This window comes from Eufriesea mexicana, unplaced genomic scaffold (assembly GCF_001483705.2).
Source record: "Eufriesea mexicana isolate 0111107269 unplaced genomic scaffold, ASM148370v2 scaffold2467, whole genome shotgun sequence".
Classification (NCBI taxonomy): Eukaryota; Metazoa; Arthropoda; class Insecta; order Hymenoptera; family Apidae; genus Eufriesea; species Eufriesea mexicana.
This window is the reverse complement of record NW_016910588.1, coordinates 936,208-950,655: the sequence shown is the minus strand read 5'-3', so window position 1 is coordinate 950,655 and position 14,448 is coordinate 936,208. Positions and strand designations below refer to the sequence as shown.

Here is a 14,448-nt window from a genome sequence, read left to right as displayed (position 1 = left end):
TAATATTTTTTAAAATATTTTTTAATTTATCGAATTTGCATATTATATATGTGTAGTATGTGATGTATGTATATAGTTTTGTGTCTATAAAATTGATATATCATTTTATGACATAAAAGAAAAAATGCAAATTTATTTACAATATATTCCAATAACATCTTCCAATTTAAATAGTATAGATGCCAGTGTAAGTGGTTCACAGATGCATGAGCACAAAGACTATTAAAAACCACTCTGAGATACCTGAAAACATTATATTATTAAATCTTTATTCTTTAATATATACTTATTTATTTATGTAAAATATTTCTTAAATTTTGTGAATAAAATTCAGATTTATTTAGAACACTTAAGTATTTATTAAATTACATTAAAAATATGATTATACTGTAAGTATAACAAAATATTAAGTCATTTCACATGTCATATTCTTTCTTATTTGAACATTAATACCTTATTTATTAAACATACATACATACAGTAACTCTTTAGTAGGGCAATAAAAGTATATTATTTTCTTAATATGAAGCAAACATTGACACTGACAAAGTCTATTAAAAGACTGAATTAGAAAAGAAGAATAAGTGATATACACTATAGTATTATACATTACACAAATTCAAATTTTTTGAAATTTTATAATACAAAATTAAAAGAAACATTTCCACAGATAAAATGAGACAGTAATAAAAATCATTTCTTTGTTCAAAATACATTAATAAAGTAATATTGTTTTAATACACTGATCATATTTATAAAATGATCTTTTCATTAGGGGATTACTTTAATAAAATTTTCTATAACACTATAATTGACAATTAAAATATGTATTTATGAATTATGCATTTAATTTCTCTTCCTTTTTACTTCAAAATTTGAATGTACTTACAAAGAAGAACTTAATGAGAACAATTCAATAGCTTTAAATAAGCTATATTTAGTTATAGCTTGAGGTAGTTGTTTATCTCTTTGTGGCAATAACAAAGAATGACAATATTCTAATGGACTAACATTAACTGCAATTATATCATCTTCATCTTTATTTAAATCTATTATTTGTTCTCCTGGCTTAAGTTTTGTAAAGTTAAAATTATTTTCATTAAAAGGTTGATTCATTGATATAATATTTTCTGGAGATCTCCTTTTCTGACCACGATCAATATTCAACTGAAATTAATAATAAATTTCTACATTTATTACTAAATTTTTAATTTTTAATTATAAATTTAATTAAATTTAACACTAAATTCTTCGTATAAAAATATTAGCAATAAAAAAGATTTGAATAATACTTAGAAGATATTTTTTAAGTACACTAGAATTTCATCTATCTAAAACTTGCTTTGTTGAAAGACAAAATAGTTCATATAATACATCACAATCTTTCTCTACGACCTATAATTTTTCATGTAAATGATATGAATAAGTGAATCTAATTATATTTTTTTATTTATTAATTTTTCTGCTTGTAATAATATTTTAAAGTTTACACATTTATAGATAAATTTATGAAAATAATAATTTTACAACATTTAGTGAATTAATCCTTTATTATCTATCCCTAAATTAATTTTTTATACTATCATTTATATTATCCTTAAATTAAAAATAGAATTATTTAATTTTTAAATTTAAATAATATAAGATTTTAAATATTAAAATATATAATACCTGGATTAAAAAGTGATATTTGCCATCCAACATTTTTGAATCTTGAATATTTAATACATAGCGAAACACTCCATTTTCTTTGGCTTTTTCCCACTTTTCAATTAAAACAGTATCAAAACTAGATTTTTTATCTTTTTTACCGACTTGAGTAAAATTGTAATTTATTTGAGAATTATGAGACATAATATTGTCAAAAAAAATAAAATTTAATTTCAAAATTAATTTAAGTGTAAATTATTTTAAACTATTTAATAAAATTAATAGTTAAATTTATGTGCCTATATTTAGTATATCATTAATTTATTATTTAAAAATTAAAACGTTTATAATATTTAATATATTTATTGTAATAAAATTGGTTCGAAAAGATTCTTTAAAATGTTTTTTACACTAATTATTTCACTTTGATTCGTAGTTTTGTGTATGACACCATTATAAGAAAACGCTGAATTTTATCTAACTATTTCTATCAGTTTTTTTACAATAGTATTTCAGATAATTAATAAAACAATGTGTTCTTTTAAGTGAACTCAGAAACTATGTTTGAAAAATTGTGAAGACAAAATACATCTAAAATAGACAACATATGATATAGGTAAATTTTCAACATCGTCTCAGACATTGTATTATTGTAGACTGAAAATACAAGTGCATTGTATTATTACATTATTACGTGAATGTTGCTTTAATGCATGTACCGTAAGTTAGAAATCTATTTATGCGTTCTACCCTTACAATTATTAAATTAAATTATTTAAAATTTTTTTAACAATATACATTCTGCAACGTTTATTTATAAAAGTAGATTATGTAATAAATAAGTTCTTGGTTAATTATTGTTAGATAACACAGATCTTAAAGTAGCAAGGAATTAATGCTTATGTAATAATTAATTTTATATCAAGTGCCTTTATATTACAGTTAATCAATAGTTCTGATTTTTAACAGAACAATCTTATATTTATTAATCACATTATGAAATAACTGATATGTAATACTCTACATTTTTGACTACAAAGTCTTAGCTTATATGTTTGATATAAATCATTAAAGATTTATGGAAAAAATGAAGAGAATATAAGCAATTATGAAATTAAGAAATTATAAAATATTTAACAAAAAATTGTATTATGAAAATACAATATATTAATATAATATAATAAAGTATAATATAATGATAGTCAAAATGTGTAAAATTTTCATAGTATAACAAATTAATAAAAAATTATCATTAGTGTCAGAGGTTATAAAATATAATGTGACAATATATTTATAATTTATTTAGCGTAAGTAGTATATGTACAAATATGATATATCTGTGTTAATTTATTTATTATACATTGTCATTTATATTGTTAATAAAATATAAATTTCAATTTATATCATACCGAATTACTATATCCTAGTATATTGCATCAATTAAAAGCTAAGTTATTATTATATTATAATATATTCTTATTAATAAACATTACAGAATGTTTAGCTTTTATAACTTACTGATTAGTGTATTATAATATGTGATTTAGGAACAAAATTTGGAATTATCTGTATATAGCTGAAATACAAAATATATCTGTATATTGTTTAAGTATACAATGTGGGTCGTATGGCAAGAAGAAAGTTTGAATTTAAAAAGAAAGAAATATCCTATTTAGAAAATTCTGAATCTAGTTATTATAAATCATTTAATATAAACCAAATTAGTATGATCTATAAGAAGTATACCAATTTTTTTAAAAGATATTTGGTATAGTAATAATATTTTGTATAGTTATTAAAAATATTCTGGTAAATTTATTTCGATATGTTTATTTTATTACAAACATTTTTTACACTTTTCTATTTATTGTAATATTTGCTCCAAAAGCATATTTGTTGAAAAAAGTATTTTCTCAACATATCGAGCTATTTTTCCTTCTGGTAAGATTGTTGGTTCATATTTTAGCAATTGGTAGGCATCTATTAAATATTTCCTTGATTCTTGCTGAAATAAGAAATAAAAAATTAAAATATTTAATGAAGTAAACAATGAGTAAATAATAATATTTTTGTTTGTAATATGACTAACAATAAGTTGCCAAATTAAAAGAGACCTTAAAAATTGAAAAGTTGATATATAAATGTATTGCTTATGTGACAAATGTATTAAATAATGTCTTGTAGTATTTAAAATATTATTTAAAATGAGTAATATGATGAACAATTGGAATGCTTTTTTGTTTTTTTAAATTATGTATGGAACACAAATATAATAACAGTGTAAGCTCTAATTATTCAATAGATCATATTCATTAACTTAAAAAAAAATTTATTTAATATCACATCTACCTTAGTGGGTTATTAGTGACTATAAGAATAGATAAGTTGTACAGTTTATACAATTACAATATAGTATAAATTGTGTTAATTGTTTGGACCATATTTCATGAATTAATTTAATGTCCCTTAGAAATTTCATAAAGGATTTAATAGCTTCCTTTTTATGCAATGGTTATTGAACATTTTTGTTTGTGATGTTTTGTTTTCTTTGGTTTAAGTATATCTAACAATTGATTAGAAAATGCTTGATCATGATTTCCACATTACATATGTCATATTTCTTAGGTTCTTAGCATTAAACTATTAACATTAGACTAATTAGTATTAAACTACATAATTTTAGATAATAATTTATATATAGTGAATTAATAACATTATTCTACTGTTGTTACTTTGGTGGTACTTTTTGTTATATTACATTACTTGAATAATATATTTTAATAAAAATGTAATTTGCTTGAATGATATATCTGTGTCACATTATGTCATGTTATATTGCATATTATATCTTGCTATGTTACTTAAATATATGTTAAGTTCACTATCTCATTTTACCAATAATAGCATCGATGTAGCTTCAGTTGTATGCCTTTTGTTAAATTCTACCAGTGCTGCATATAAATCAAAAAGAATCAGACCTCGAATTCGATTCTCAGCTGAAACAAAGTGGCATAAATTAGTTTATGAAATATTGGGTATTTACTGACTAACTATGTATACAATAAATGTATTTAAACTCATGGTTTAAGAGTGTAATTCTATAATAGTATTTTTTTTTTTTAATAAATGAGTTGCATTAGTCGATTACTCACACATCGCATAGTAAAGAAGATATTAGAATCAGTTAGTCATTTAAAAATATTATACAGTATTATAAAAATACATTTTCTGCATTTCATTATAAAATTAGTTCTGGTATTTAATTCTGTTCATTTAAATCATGTCCACAAAATATGGAATCGTGAATGTATGAAAAAAATGTGATTGTACATACAATTAAATACAAATATACAATTGTGTGTTGTTGGTAAGTTAGCAGGTGGATGTAATAGAGGCCTGATTGACCTTAGTGTAATAGACCTATTTTCTCTAACACAATTGTAAAGATGGAGCACACAAATTGCTATTATTGGTTGAAAGTATTTCTACAAATCAGATAATGATATAATATGACATAATAAAGAGAAGACAATAAGATACATCAAGATTGAGTGGGATAAAGTGATAAAGTTCTAATGTAGGCATAGGATCAATACTAATTATTTAATATACGATAAAAAAAAAATATTGATGAATGGCACTATGAATTAATATTTTTGCATATTCCTCTCTTGGCGATAAAGCGTTTCAAAGTCTGTTTATATTCCTATTCCTCCGCTATCAGACGATGTATCTGAGAACCTTCTAATTCTCAGAATTTCTTCAGATCGAAATTCGGTTTAGAGATACCTTCGGTTTTGTGCCCCATCTGCGACGTCGAGGTTGAACCATTCTCTCTGATAAATCAACCAAATTGAGTTTTTTACAAGATCAAGTCCGAGTAGTCGCTCGGAAGAGTCTCAGTTGACCGATGCTCATACTATCATTTCTCTTTAAAATAACTCGGAAACACTGACACTCTTGCAATATATTTTTCTGTTCTTTGTTCACTTAAGATAGAGAGCATAATAATTGAATCTATATCGGTGACCGAATATTTTTGTAACCTAGTGTAACTTACCAGCAACGTACAATACATGGTCATAATCATTCAAATAAAGTTTATCATGTTTCAAATACCAGGAACGAGTAACGTGAGTAATTTATTGAGCTTTCTGCATAATTCTATTTTCTCAGTGAGAAGATCTTCTCGGACCACTGTCAATCCTCCAGTTTGATGACCAATCAACTGAGCCAGGGCAACTATCACGTCGATATTATAATAGTGATTTGAGTGTAGAATATCTTTATAACTGTCTAGAAATTTTTTACATGCAGCAATGTCATTTTTTGTTATGCTTGAAAGACATATACCAATGTCTTCTAACGTCTTTTCTACCTTTACATAGGGAACATTTGATTCACAAGTTTTGCATATGTAATCTTGTTCCTGTTCAAGGAAAGTTTTTGGTAATATATATCCTGAACAATTCCTGTAAATAAGTAAATAAATAATCTTATTCTTCTATGAGTTGTAAAATAATTACTATATGATACTAAAAAACAAGCTGTATTTTAATTTTTCATGGCATATAACTAATTTTTTAGTAGTTTAATTTAAAGTTATTGACAAAGTTTATAGTGTTAAAATTCAGTATGTACTGTGCGTTCGAGAAAAGAAGGCACTGCGCGTTTAAATCTTCACGGTTGAGTAACTCCGCTGACACACCCTTGATCATAGACAGTGACCGTTATTGGCCGAAAACGGTGACGAAGATCATCGGTAGATCGCCTTGAATCACCTTCTTTTCTCGAATGCACAGTACATGTATATTTACATATAATTATGTATATACAATCACAGTTATCTGATAATCCTCGTAGTTATTATTAACACATCTTGCGCGGGTACTTTGCCGCCAAACTCTCACCGCATAGCGGGCTAAATAAACGTTCCTAGCTATGAAGTACAATTAACACTCATGTGTATCCGATTTTATTGTAAAAACGCTACAAAAGCCTATCGATAATAATAATCCGTGCAAAACGACTTTAGTCGCTTCCTGCGCAAGATGTATTAATAATTTTTAAGTCTTGGGAAATTGGAATGAAATTGTCGAGAGCACGAATAAGATTTTAATCTGTCTTTTCCTGAACGAAGAGTGGTGGTACCTAAATCGAATTCTACGAAAACTTGCTATTAATGTAAGATTTTCTTCATGTTTATCTCTTCAAACACTTAATTGTCACATTAGAAGATAAACTATCTCATATCTTTCGAAAACTTTTCCAAAACAATTTTATTTTTCATACATTTATATTATAGCCAATAAAAATAAAAGGGTGTTAATTTTTCTCGACAAATGTATCCTGATAAATGCAAACATGGAATTAAAGGATAGTGCTTTTCTTTGTAAACGCATCCATAAATCATGCTAACAATACTCTTTAGGTAGATGGTTGCCAATAAGTCGCTACATTTAATGCTAATGTCTACAATAATTTCCAACTCGTATTAACTCTTTGCACTTGACGATCTTTTGTCTAGAAAAGAGTAGAAATTCAAAGATTCTCTGCTATAAAGCTGACGATATTTTTTTCGCCAGTAAATAAAAAATCGTATAATAATTAGCACGTAGAATTATTTGATTTCGACACCTCACACATTGTTACATTACCTTAAATTTGAGATATTAATTAATATCGATCTCCAAAATTTATTAAACAGTGACTGTAGATCGCCTCTCGAATGCAAAGAGTTAATCAATTACAAGCTATAATAGATAAAATGAAATATAGAATGTCCTATGAAACATTTCATATTCAAAATACTTTGAAATTTTTCCTATATCTCCATCACGCAGAAACAATCGTTACACGATCATTATGTTCTCCTTAGAATTTTATTAGTTCTATCAATATTTTGTTATATTTAAAATGGAGAAAATGTTGTATATAAAGAAAGTTATTTTCTTATTTTAACTTACATTTCTTTGCATTTTAGAGCGTTAAACATAGTGTCAAATTCCGTTGGATCCTTACATCGATCACAAGTACATTCAAAAAATTTTGTTTCGAAAAGGTGATGTCTTCTATTTGCAGTACCCCATAATGAATCCGTATAACATATAGAAATGTGGTCTCCTAAAATATTTTTTTTTTTTATTTAATACTATCTGAATTTTATTTGAAGCGATATCTAATAAATTAGGTTCAACATATTATTTTATATTCAGCATTAATTATATTCGATGAAAAGTGTGCGATGAATATTTATGGAAGTATAGATATGTACCTTTTGCAATAGGTACTGCAGCATGAATGATCAGTCCCCCTATGATAGTAAAACTTTTTGAACAATTTGCTCTACAGTTATGTTCCAGTAATGATGCCAGTTCATAAACTGCTAAATGTGGTGGTTCAGTGAGTGGAACTTCGTGTCCATTGACCTACAATTTATTTGTTCTTGATTTGTTCTGTTATTTATATTTCTCACTTCTTGATTGTCTAACAGACAAAATAAATTTAATAATGTGTCCATACCTTTTTGATGTTTATTTTTATTATAAAACTAATTCAAAATAGCAAGAAGAAGATTCCAAGATCATATTAATAAGATTAGAAAGTAATTCAACAATATATACGATATTTACGATAAACATTTATCGTAGATATGAGCCGTGGTGGCGCTAGTGAATTAAATGAAAAGTCGTTTTAAGACTACCGAAATGCGTACTCGTAAAAAGATTAATTAATGGGAGACTTATTTCCTTTGGTAAGAATTTTAAAACTTGTAAAAGAATAATAGTCATTCTAAGTCGGCAATTAGAAGTACAGTATACATAGATACTTCTATGATTGGCTGTATACCACCAAGAACGTAAAAGTAAGGATTTCGAGACCATTAAAGTTCGAGTTAGGTGGAGTAACTTCTTGTGAGGTACTCACAATATTTATTTAAAAATGATTACTTGTGTCATTCAAATATACTCTTTGGTAATATCTATCAAAGACATTTGATTTTTATCCATTTTAATATGTAGAACGAAATTATAAAATATTAATTTACTAAATTTCTACCTGCAAGATGCCCATGATATTTATAATTTCTTCTTCCATTATGTCATCTGTTTTAAAAAATCTTTTGATAAAACGAACGGTGTTTAATGATTCTTTGGATGTTATTTGACTGCAATGACTTTCGAGGGATAATAATTTTTTATAAGACTCCGGATTAGTGTCCCTCAATGATAACGCTCTTATGATACTTATACATTGATAACTTGGATGTGGATAGCCAAATTCACTTATAGATACCTGTAATATTACGTACTTGACTAAGTGAATTTTGATAATTTGACATCTTTATAAATCTCCATTGTTAATACCTAAATATTTGTCATGGATTCACGGATAAAGGTGGTTGGCAGAAATAACCATTAACTAAAATCCAGTCGGAGCTTTTAAACGATAAATAACATTTAATTACTGTTTATAACAAAATTCCTAAATTTAATGACAAACTTTTTTTTGTGACTTCGTTTTTCGACAGATATTTTGTATGTAGGTAGGAAGCCTTAGATAAAAGATTTAAAATTTACAAACTTATAAATAAGTAAGTAAGTAACATTTATTATAAGTTATAAATTTCTAGTAATCAAGAAAATAAAAATAAAATTTTTGTTTACTTCAAATGTCTAAGTGTACTAAAAAAGTGTTTTCTATATTTTGATAAGACATGAATGTGGTTATATGAACGTGGTAATAATTACCTTACAGTCTTTGCGAGAAGAAGAAAAATTACATTCCAATCCATGTTCCTCACAATTCTGACAAAGTGGCCAGCCACATTTTGTACAAGGTACTGCAGTGCTCTCGTGCAATTCAGTGTAACATTCAAGGCATACAGGAACACAATTGTGCACAGGACCTTTTAGCAGAGGTTCATCATCCTTCAGGATAACTTCTCCAACTTTTATATTTCTTGTGGCTATGTAATGGCGGCCCAATACAGAATCTTCTGCTAACTTCAAAGTAACATATGCAATCAATTGTGAATTTCTTTTTATTATTAGTATTATTGTTATTAGTGTTATTGATATAAAATTAAAATAATAATTTATACAATATATAGAATGGTTTAAATATTTTCTACTAAATTATAAAAAAATTGATAGTAAATTATAGTTATTTATATACAGGGTGCCCAATGATAATATAACCGGGAAGGAGATAATTCTACATGAAAAAACAAATCGAAAATGAAGAATACAATTTTTCCATTCAAGAAAATCGACTTTGAATATTCACCGAATACACGTGCACTTAGCATTGGCTGGATTATGGACCATCTAGACATTAGTATCGGTGGTGTACAGCTGAGGAGGGGGTAATTCTAGATGGGAGAATAAACGGAAAATAAAGAATAACATTTTTTCATTTGAGGCCTCGTTGTCAAAAACATCGACTTTGAATACCCACCAAGCTGATATACTGATGCTACTGATATCCATCCGCCTTAGCCAAAGTTAAGTGCACGCGTACTCGGTGAATATTCGAAATGGATTTTCTCGACAACGAAGCTTCGAATAAAAAAATTTTATTCTTTTTTTTCGATTTGTTTCTGCATGTAGAATCGTCTCCTTTGTGGTGGTACTACCGTTGCTGGGATACCTTGCATATATATAGCGGCAGAACCGTATAGAGTTAGTGTAAGATTAGCAACCAGCAGACCATAGTCGTTTATTATATTACAGTATAGCGCTTAATTCGCATTGCGTATAGACTCCTCTCTGTTATTCCCTTGTCGCTTTTATTTCGTCTATGCTCTCACTTACTCCCGTGCCCGGAAAATAAACAAACTGGACCACTGACAGTAACTTTTTAAACCAAAGAATTCCTGACAAGTCAATCACCCGAATTAGGTCATCACCTTATCGCAATAGTCATTAGCCTGCTCTCCCATTTTGCGACCGTGCGAAAATATAAACGCCGACCGAAACGAACAGAAAAGGAAATTGTAACGAAATTCTCAATAATTTGGAAAATTATTTCCACAAAAGAACAGATCGTTATTTCCTAAAACCATCGTTACTTATATTTATGTGTATATAAGATGTTCAACGAGATATATCGGAAATTAAAAATCTTGATTTTACATAAGGGGAAAGATATTTTCTGTATTATTCAAACTGATTAACAAGATTATAGTGGAAACTTTGTTTTTTAATAATATACATTACATGAAAATTAGATTTGGAATAATTTAAATCGAGGGTCTCGACCAAAAACTATAATGACCCATCAGCGAATTACTGGAAAATCAACGAATTTCTAAACAAATTATAGAAAAAATCTTAAATTGACTATGAGGGTACAAAAGGAAACATCCTAAATGTTTTAATTTATTTATTTACTGAAATTTGTAATTTCTAATTGACATTTAATTTATTTTTTAATCTAATTATTTGATTGGAAATTTTTATTTAGTTCAGTAAGAATTATCTGAATAATTAAAAATTAATACTAACTTCCATATTGAAAAATTACGCAGCCCCTCTTTTCCTCTTAACTATTATCAGAAAAAAATTGTTAACTCACTGAAACATCAGCCCTTGTATACTACTTAAATAAAAGAAAAATGAAGTTAATATTTTCATTAGTTTCTGGAAAAATAGTATATAATGCTCGATTTAGAACACCCTGTAGAAAAAAGGAAAAATGTTTTTGAAAATTTATTTTAAGGGTGATATAGAAGAAATGTAATACCGTAGCATTATTAATAATAAACAAATATAGATCAAGTTATTACTAATAAAAAGAACAGAGGTAATCACATTATGTAGTTTACCCCTTTTAATTCTGTTTTTTAGACAAACAAATAAGATTATTTTTATGATAGCACGTTTCAGATTTCACTTTTTCATCTACAAAGTGATATTTCATGTCTTATTGAAATATTAATTTGTAAACCAATTACATTAGAAAGTTTATCTATAATAAAAGAATAATCCAATGAATATGCAATTTAAAATAATATAAAATAATATATACACAAAATCCAAATAATCAAGTGAAATTTTTGATCCAGAAAAAAAGATTTGTTTAGATCATAAAGAAATTTAAGACTGAAAAAAATAACAATGCCACCATGCTTGTGAGATAAAGATAGAAAATCCATTTATACTTTCATAGTACATACGTAATATTACACTTTGAAAGAACATTTGTAGAATATTTTTAGCTCATAGTCTAACCAGACATTCAACTGAATATCATAAAACATTTTGTAAAAATATTATATATTGGTGCCAATGTTTACTACAAATAATAATACAATTTTATAAAATAATAAATAATGTTACCATTCGTATGCTGAATTTAAAAGTGATTAATATTTGTTCATAGGTAATCCCTTCTATATTTAATAAGAGTTTAAATTGGTACTAACTAGCTTTTAATAGTTTAATATTATTATTTTTGTTAATTTAGTAACATGAGAAATAACAATAATACCTATTTATAATATTTTACTGTTAGTATTTTATATCTTAAATAAGATATAACTTTTTTAACAATACATTTATTTAGCGATGATTACTATAAAAGAACTGCTAACCTTATAGGCTTTACAAAATTTTGCATGTTTCTTCCAGTCTTGTCTTTGGTGTTGCTTGCTGCAGTAATATACGTCTCCACAGGCACTACACTTGTGAGTTGAATCTTTCCCACAAATGGCACAAGTAGTTTGAGATTCCATTACTAAAGTTTCCGATAGTCTTATGTATCAAATTTCACACATCACTGAAATAGGTTATAACGAAAGTAATTTTATTACAATATTATGTTACTTCATTTTATGTCTTTGAATTTAGAGTAAGATTTAAATCGTTAGTTAAATTACAAGTGCTATTAAACATACGCTAATGTTGGTACATTGGCTAATGCGTTCTTTTGCTTTTTACCCCATTGTTTGATAGCATTCGATTTCTTCATCAAGATGAAAATGTATCGTAGTACAGATCAAGAATTTTTGCCATATGTGTATTTAGTTTATAGGTTATATACAAATTTCAAATTAAGTTTACAAAGAGCGTATATTAGTGTACTTGTTCATGAATTTCCTATAGCAATATTTATTTGAAACTTATGGTGATTGAGAGATCAAATTTTGCTACAATAAGTAGAACAATTTTTACATAACTAATTCATTATAACTTATTTTTAACTATTATCACATAAAGAAGTAAGAGGTATTTTATTTTTAGAACAATTTGACTAAATTATATATACTATGTACGTATATATAAAGTATTACTGTAATTAAAACTTACAGTATATTTTCATTTTCTAATTTTTTAATTTTTACTTACGTATTAGTTTTTAATTTTGATTGAATTTGTTTCATTTTACTAGTCTTTATTATTTCTCAATTTCATGAATGTGTATTATTTCTTATAATTTTTTGATTCTATTAATTTATTCTATTAATTTATTTATTACTTTTCAATCTTATCGATTTCTATTAATACCAAGTATAATAATTAACACGTTCCGTACCAAGCGTGATTCCGTTGAGTTTCCTGCCGGCCCAAGTTTCACTGTCGGCGCACTAGAACGGTAGCGGAGAGATATGCGGGAATACCAATAATGTAACTCGAGTAGGTCCCTGCATTGTCAATTATCTACATTTACAGTGCCATCGACCTATGAAATTGATACATTGTTTTGTTCCGAAATAATCTTATTGGTAAGTAGTTTATTTTGGATTTTGAAACGCTTATCGCTTTCCAGATCTGTAAGGGATCTCACTGCAGGTATCCTAGATCATTCAGTTGAGAAGCATACTTTTTCTGAAACGCACATCAGTAATTTTTTATCCCCAAAATGTTCATTGGACGGCGTGAAAGTACAACTGAAAGTGAGAGTAGTGATGAAAACGTTGTGAGTTTTAGAAGAAAAGTTAGAAATAGAATTTCGTCGTGTTCAGGCTCGGATACTGATGAATCATATGCAAGTGAAGATATTGAAGAATTACTAGAAGAACTGGTTTTAGACGAAGAAGAGAAATTGAACACAGCTAATGATTCATTGGACAATATCCAATGGATATACAATTTTTCATTGCCGCGCAGCACAATGTCCCGCAATCGTTTTGAATTACTGCTATCAAACTTGCATTTTGCTAATAATGAAACAATAGTACAAAATAACAAACTTGGAAAAGTTTTACCACTTGTAGACATATTGATGGTTAATTATCAGAAGGTTTTTTCACCAGGCAAAGAAATTGTTGTCGACGAGACAATGGTTCCGTGGAGGGGACGACTTGGTGTGCTTGGACTGTTTCAACGAATATCATGCGACATAGTATAATGTAATATGTTATCCTATATAAATTAATAAAAAGTAGAGTGTAATTTGTGTATTTTTTATATTTTTATGTTGTATATTCTATATTTATACTTCAGAACTTGTTCCATTAAATTTGTTTTCAAAATGCAACTGAAAATCTTATTTAACTTGAACAAGAAAAGCGTAACCCATATATGGGTTACGCTGGCCCCACGGAAGCATGCCCGTAACCCAAGTACGGGTTACGCGGGACGAAACGTGTTAACATATAAATATCTGTAAATAAAACAACGAAATTTTAATAATGCAGATATTAAAAATTGTTTTGTAATAAACGTTACAAACAATACAAATACAGAATAAAATATATTTTTCTGTCATAATGTTTAATGATGTATCTATAGTATATAAGAGTAACATAGTCATGAGAAAATTACTATTACTAAAATAAATAAATAATTCATT

At 26.8% G+C, this 14,448-nt stretch overlaps 3 protein-coding genes across 3 annotated transcripts in view; 1 reads left to right on the top strand and 2 right to left on the bottom strand.

Moving 5' to 3' along the window:
• LOC108550077 (GDP-D-glucose phosphorylase 1) overlaps positions 1-1,854 on the bottom strand; it is a 4,976-nt gene extending 3,122 nt beyond the window's left edge. The window contains exons 1-3 of the mRNA XM_017903682.1: positions 1,672-1,854; positions 890-1,167; positions 141-243 (exon numbers count right to left, since the gene is read on the bottom strand). Coding sequence (XP_017759171.1) covers positions 141-243; positions 890-1,167; positions 1,672-1,854 — 564 coding nt within the window. The remainder of the gene's footprint in view (positions 1-140; positions 244-889; positions 1,168-1,671) is intronic.
• Positions 1,855-3,514: 1,660 nt separating this feature from the next.
• LOC108550060 (protein msta) lies at positions 3,515-13,267 on the bottom strand. The gene is made up of 9 exons (XM_017903659.1): positions 13,189-13,267; positions 12,248-12,432; positions 9,402-9,656; positions 8,710-8,946; positions 7,925-8,078; positions 7,617-7,773; positions 5,770-6,122; positions 4,546-4,646; positions 3,515-3,655 (listed from the first exon to the last, which is right to left on the bottom strand). Exons 2-9 carry the CDS (start codon positions 12,386-12,388, stop codon positions 3,515-3,517), a joined length of 1,539 nt encoding a protein of 512 aa, XP_017759148.1. The 5' UTR covers positions 12,389-12,432; positions 13,189-13,267.
• Positions 13,268-13,499: 232 nt separating this feature from the next.
• Positions 13,500-14,103, top strand: LOC108550097 (uncharacterized). Its single transcript, XM_017903732.1, has one exon. It carries the CDS (start codon positions 13,516-13,518, stop codon positions 14,002-14,004), a length of 489 nt encoding a protein of 162 aa, XP_017759221.1. The 5' UTR covers positions 13,500-13,515; the 3' UTR covers positions 14,005-14,103.
• Positions 14,104-14,448: the final 345 nt, after the last annotated feature.

Coding starts and splice junctions, on each gene's coding strand:
- LOC108550060 (XM_017903659.1), bottom strand. CDS start 12,388: ATGGAATCTCAAACTACTTGTGCCATTTGTGGGAAAGATTCAACTCAC. Junction 6,123..7,616: donor GCTCTAAAATGCAAAGAAAT/GTAAGTTAAAAT, acceptor ACTTATTTACAG/GAATTGTTCAGGATATATAT. Junction 4,647..5,769: donor ACTCACGTTACTCGTTCCTG/GTATTTGAAACA, acceptor ACTTTGTTTCAG/CTGAGAATCGAATTCGAGGT.
- LOC108550097 (XM_017903732.1), top strand. CDS start 13,516: ATGTTCATTGGACGGCGTGAAAGTACAACTGAAAGTGAGAGTAGTGAT.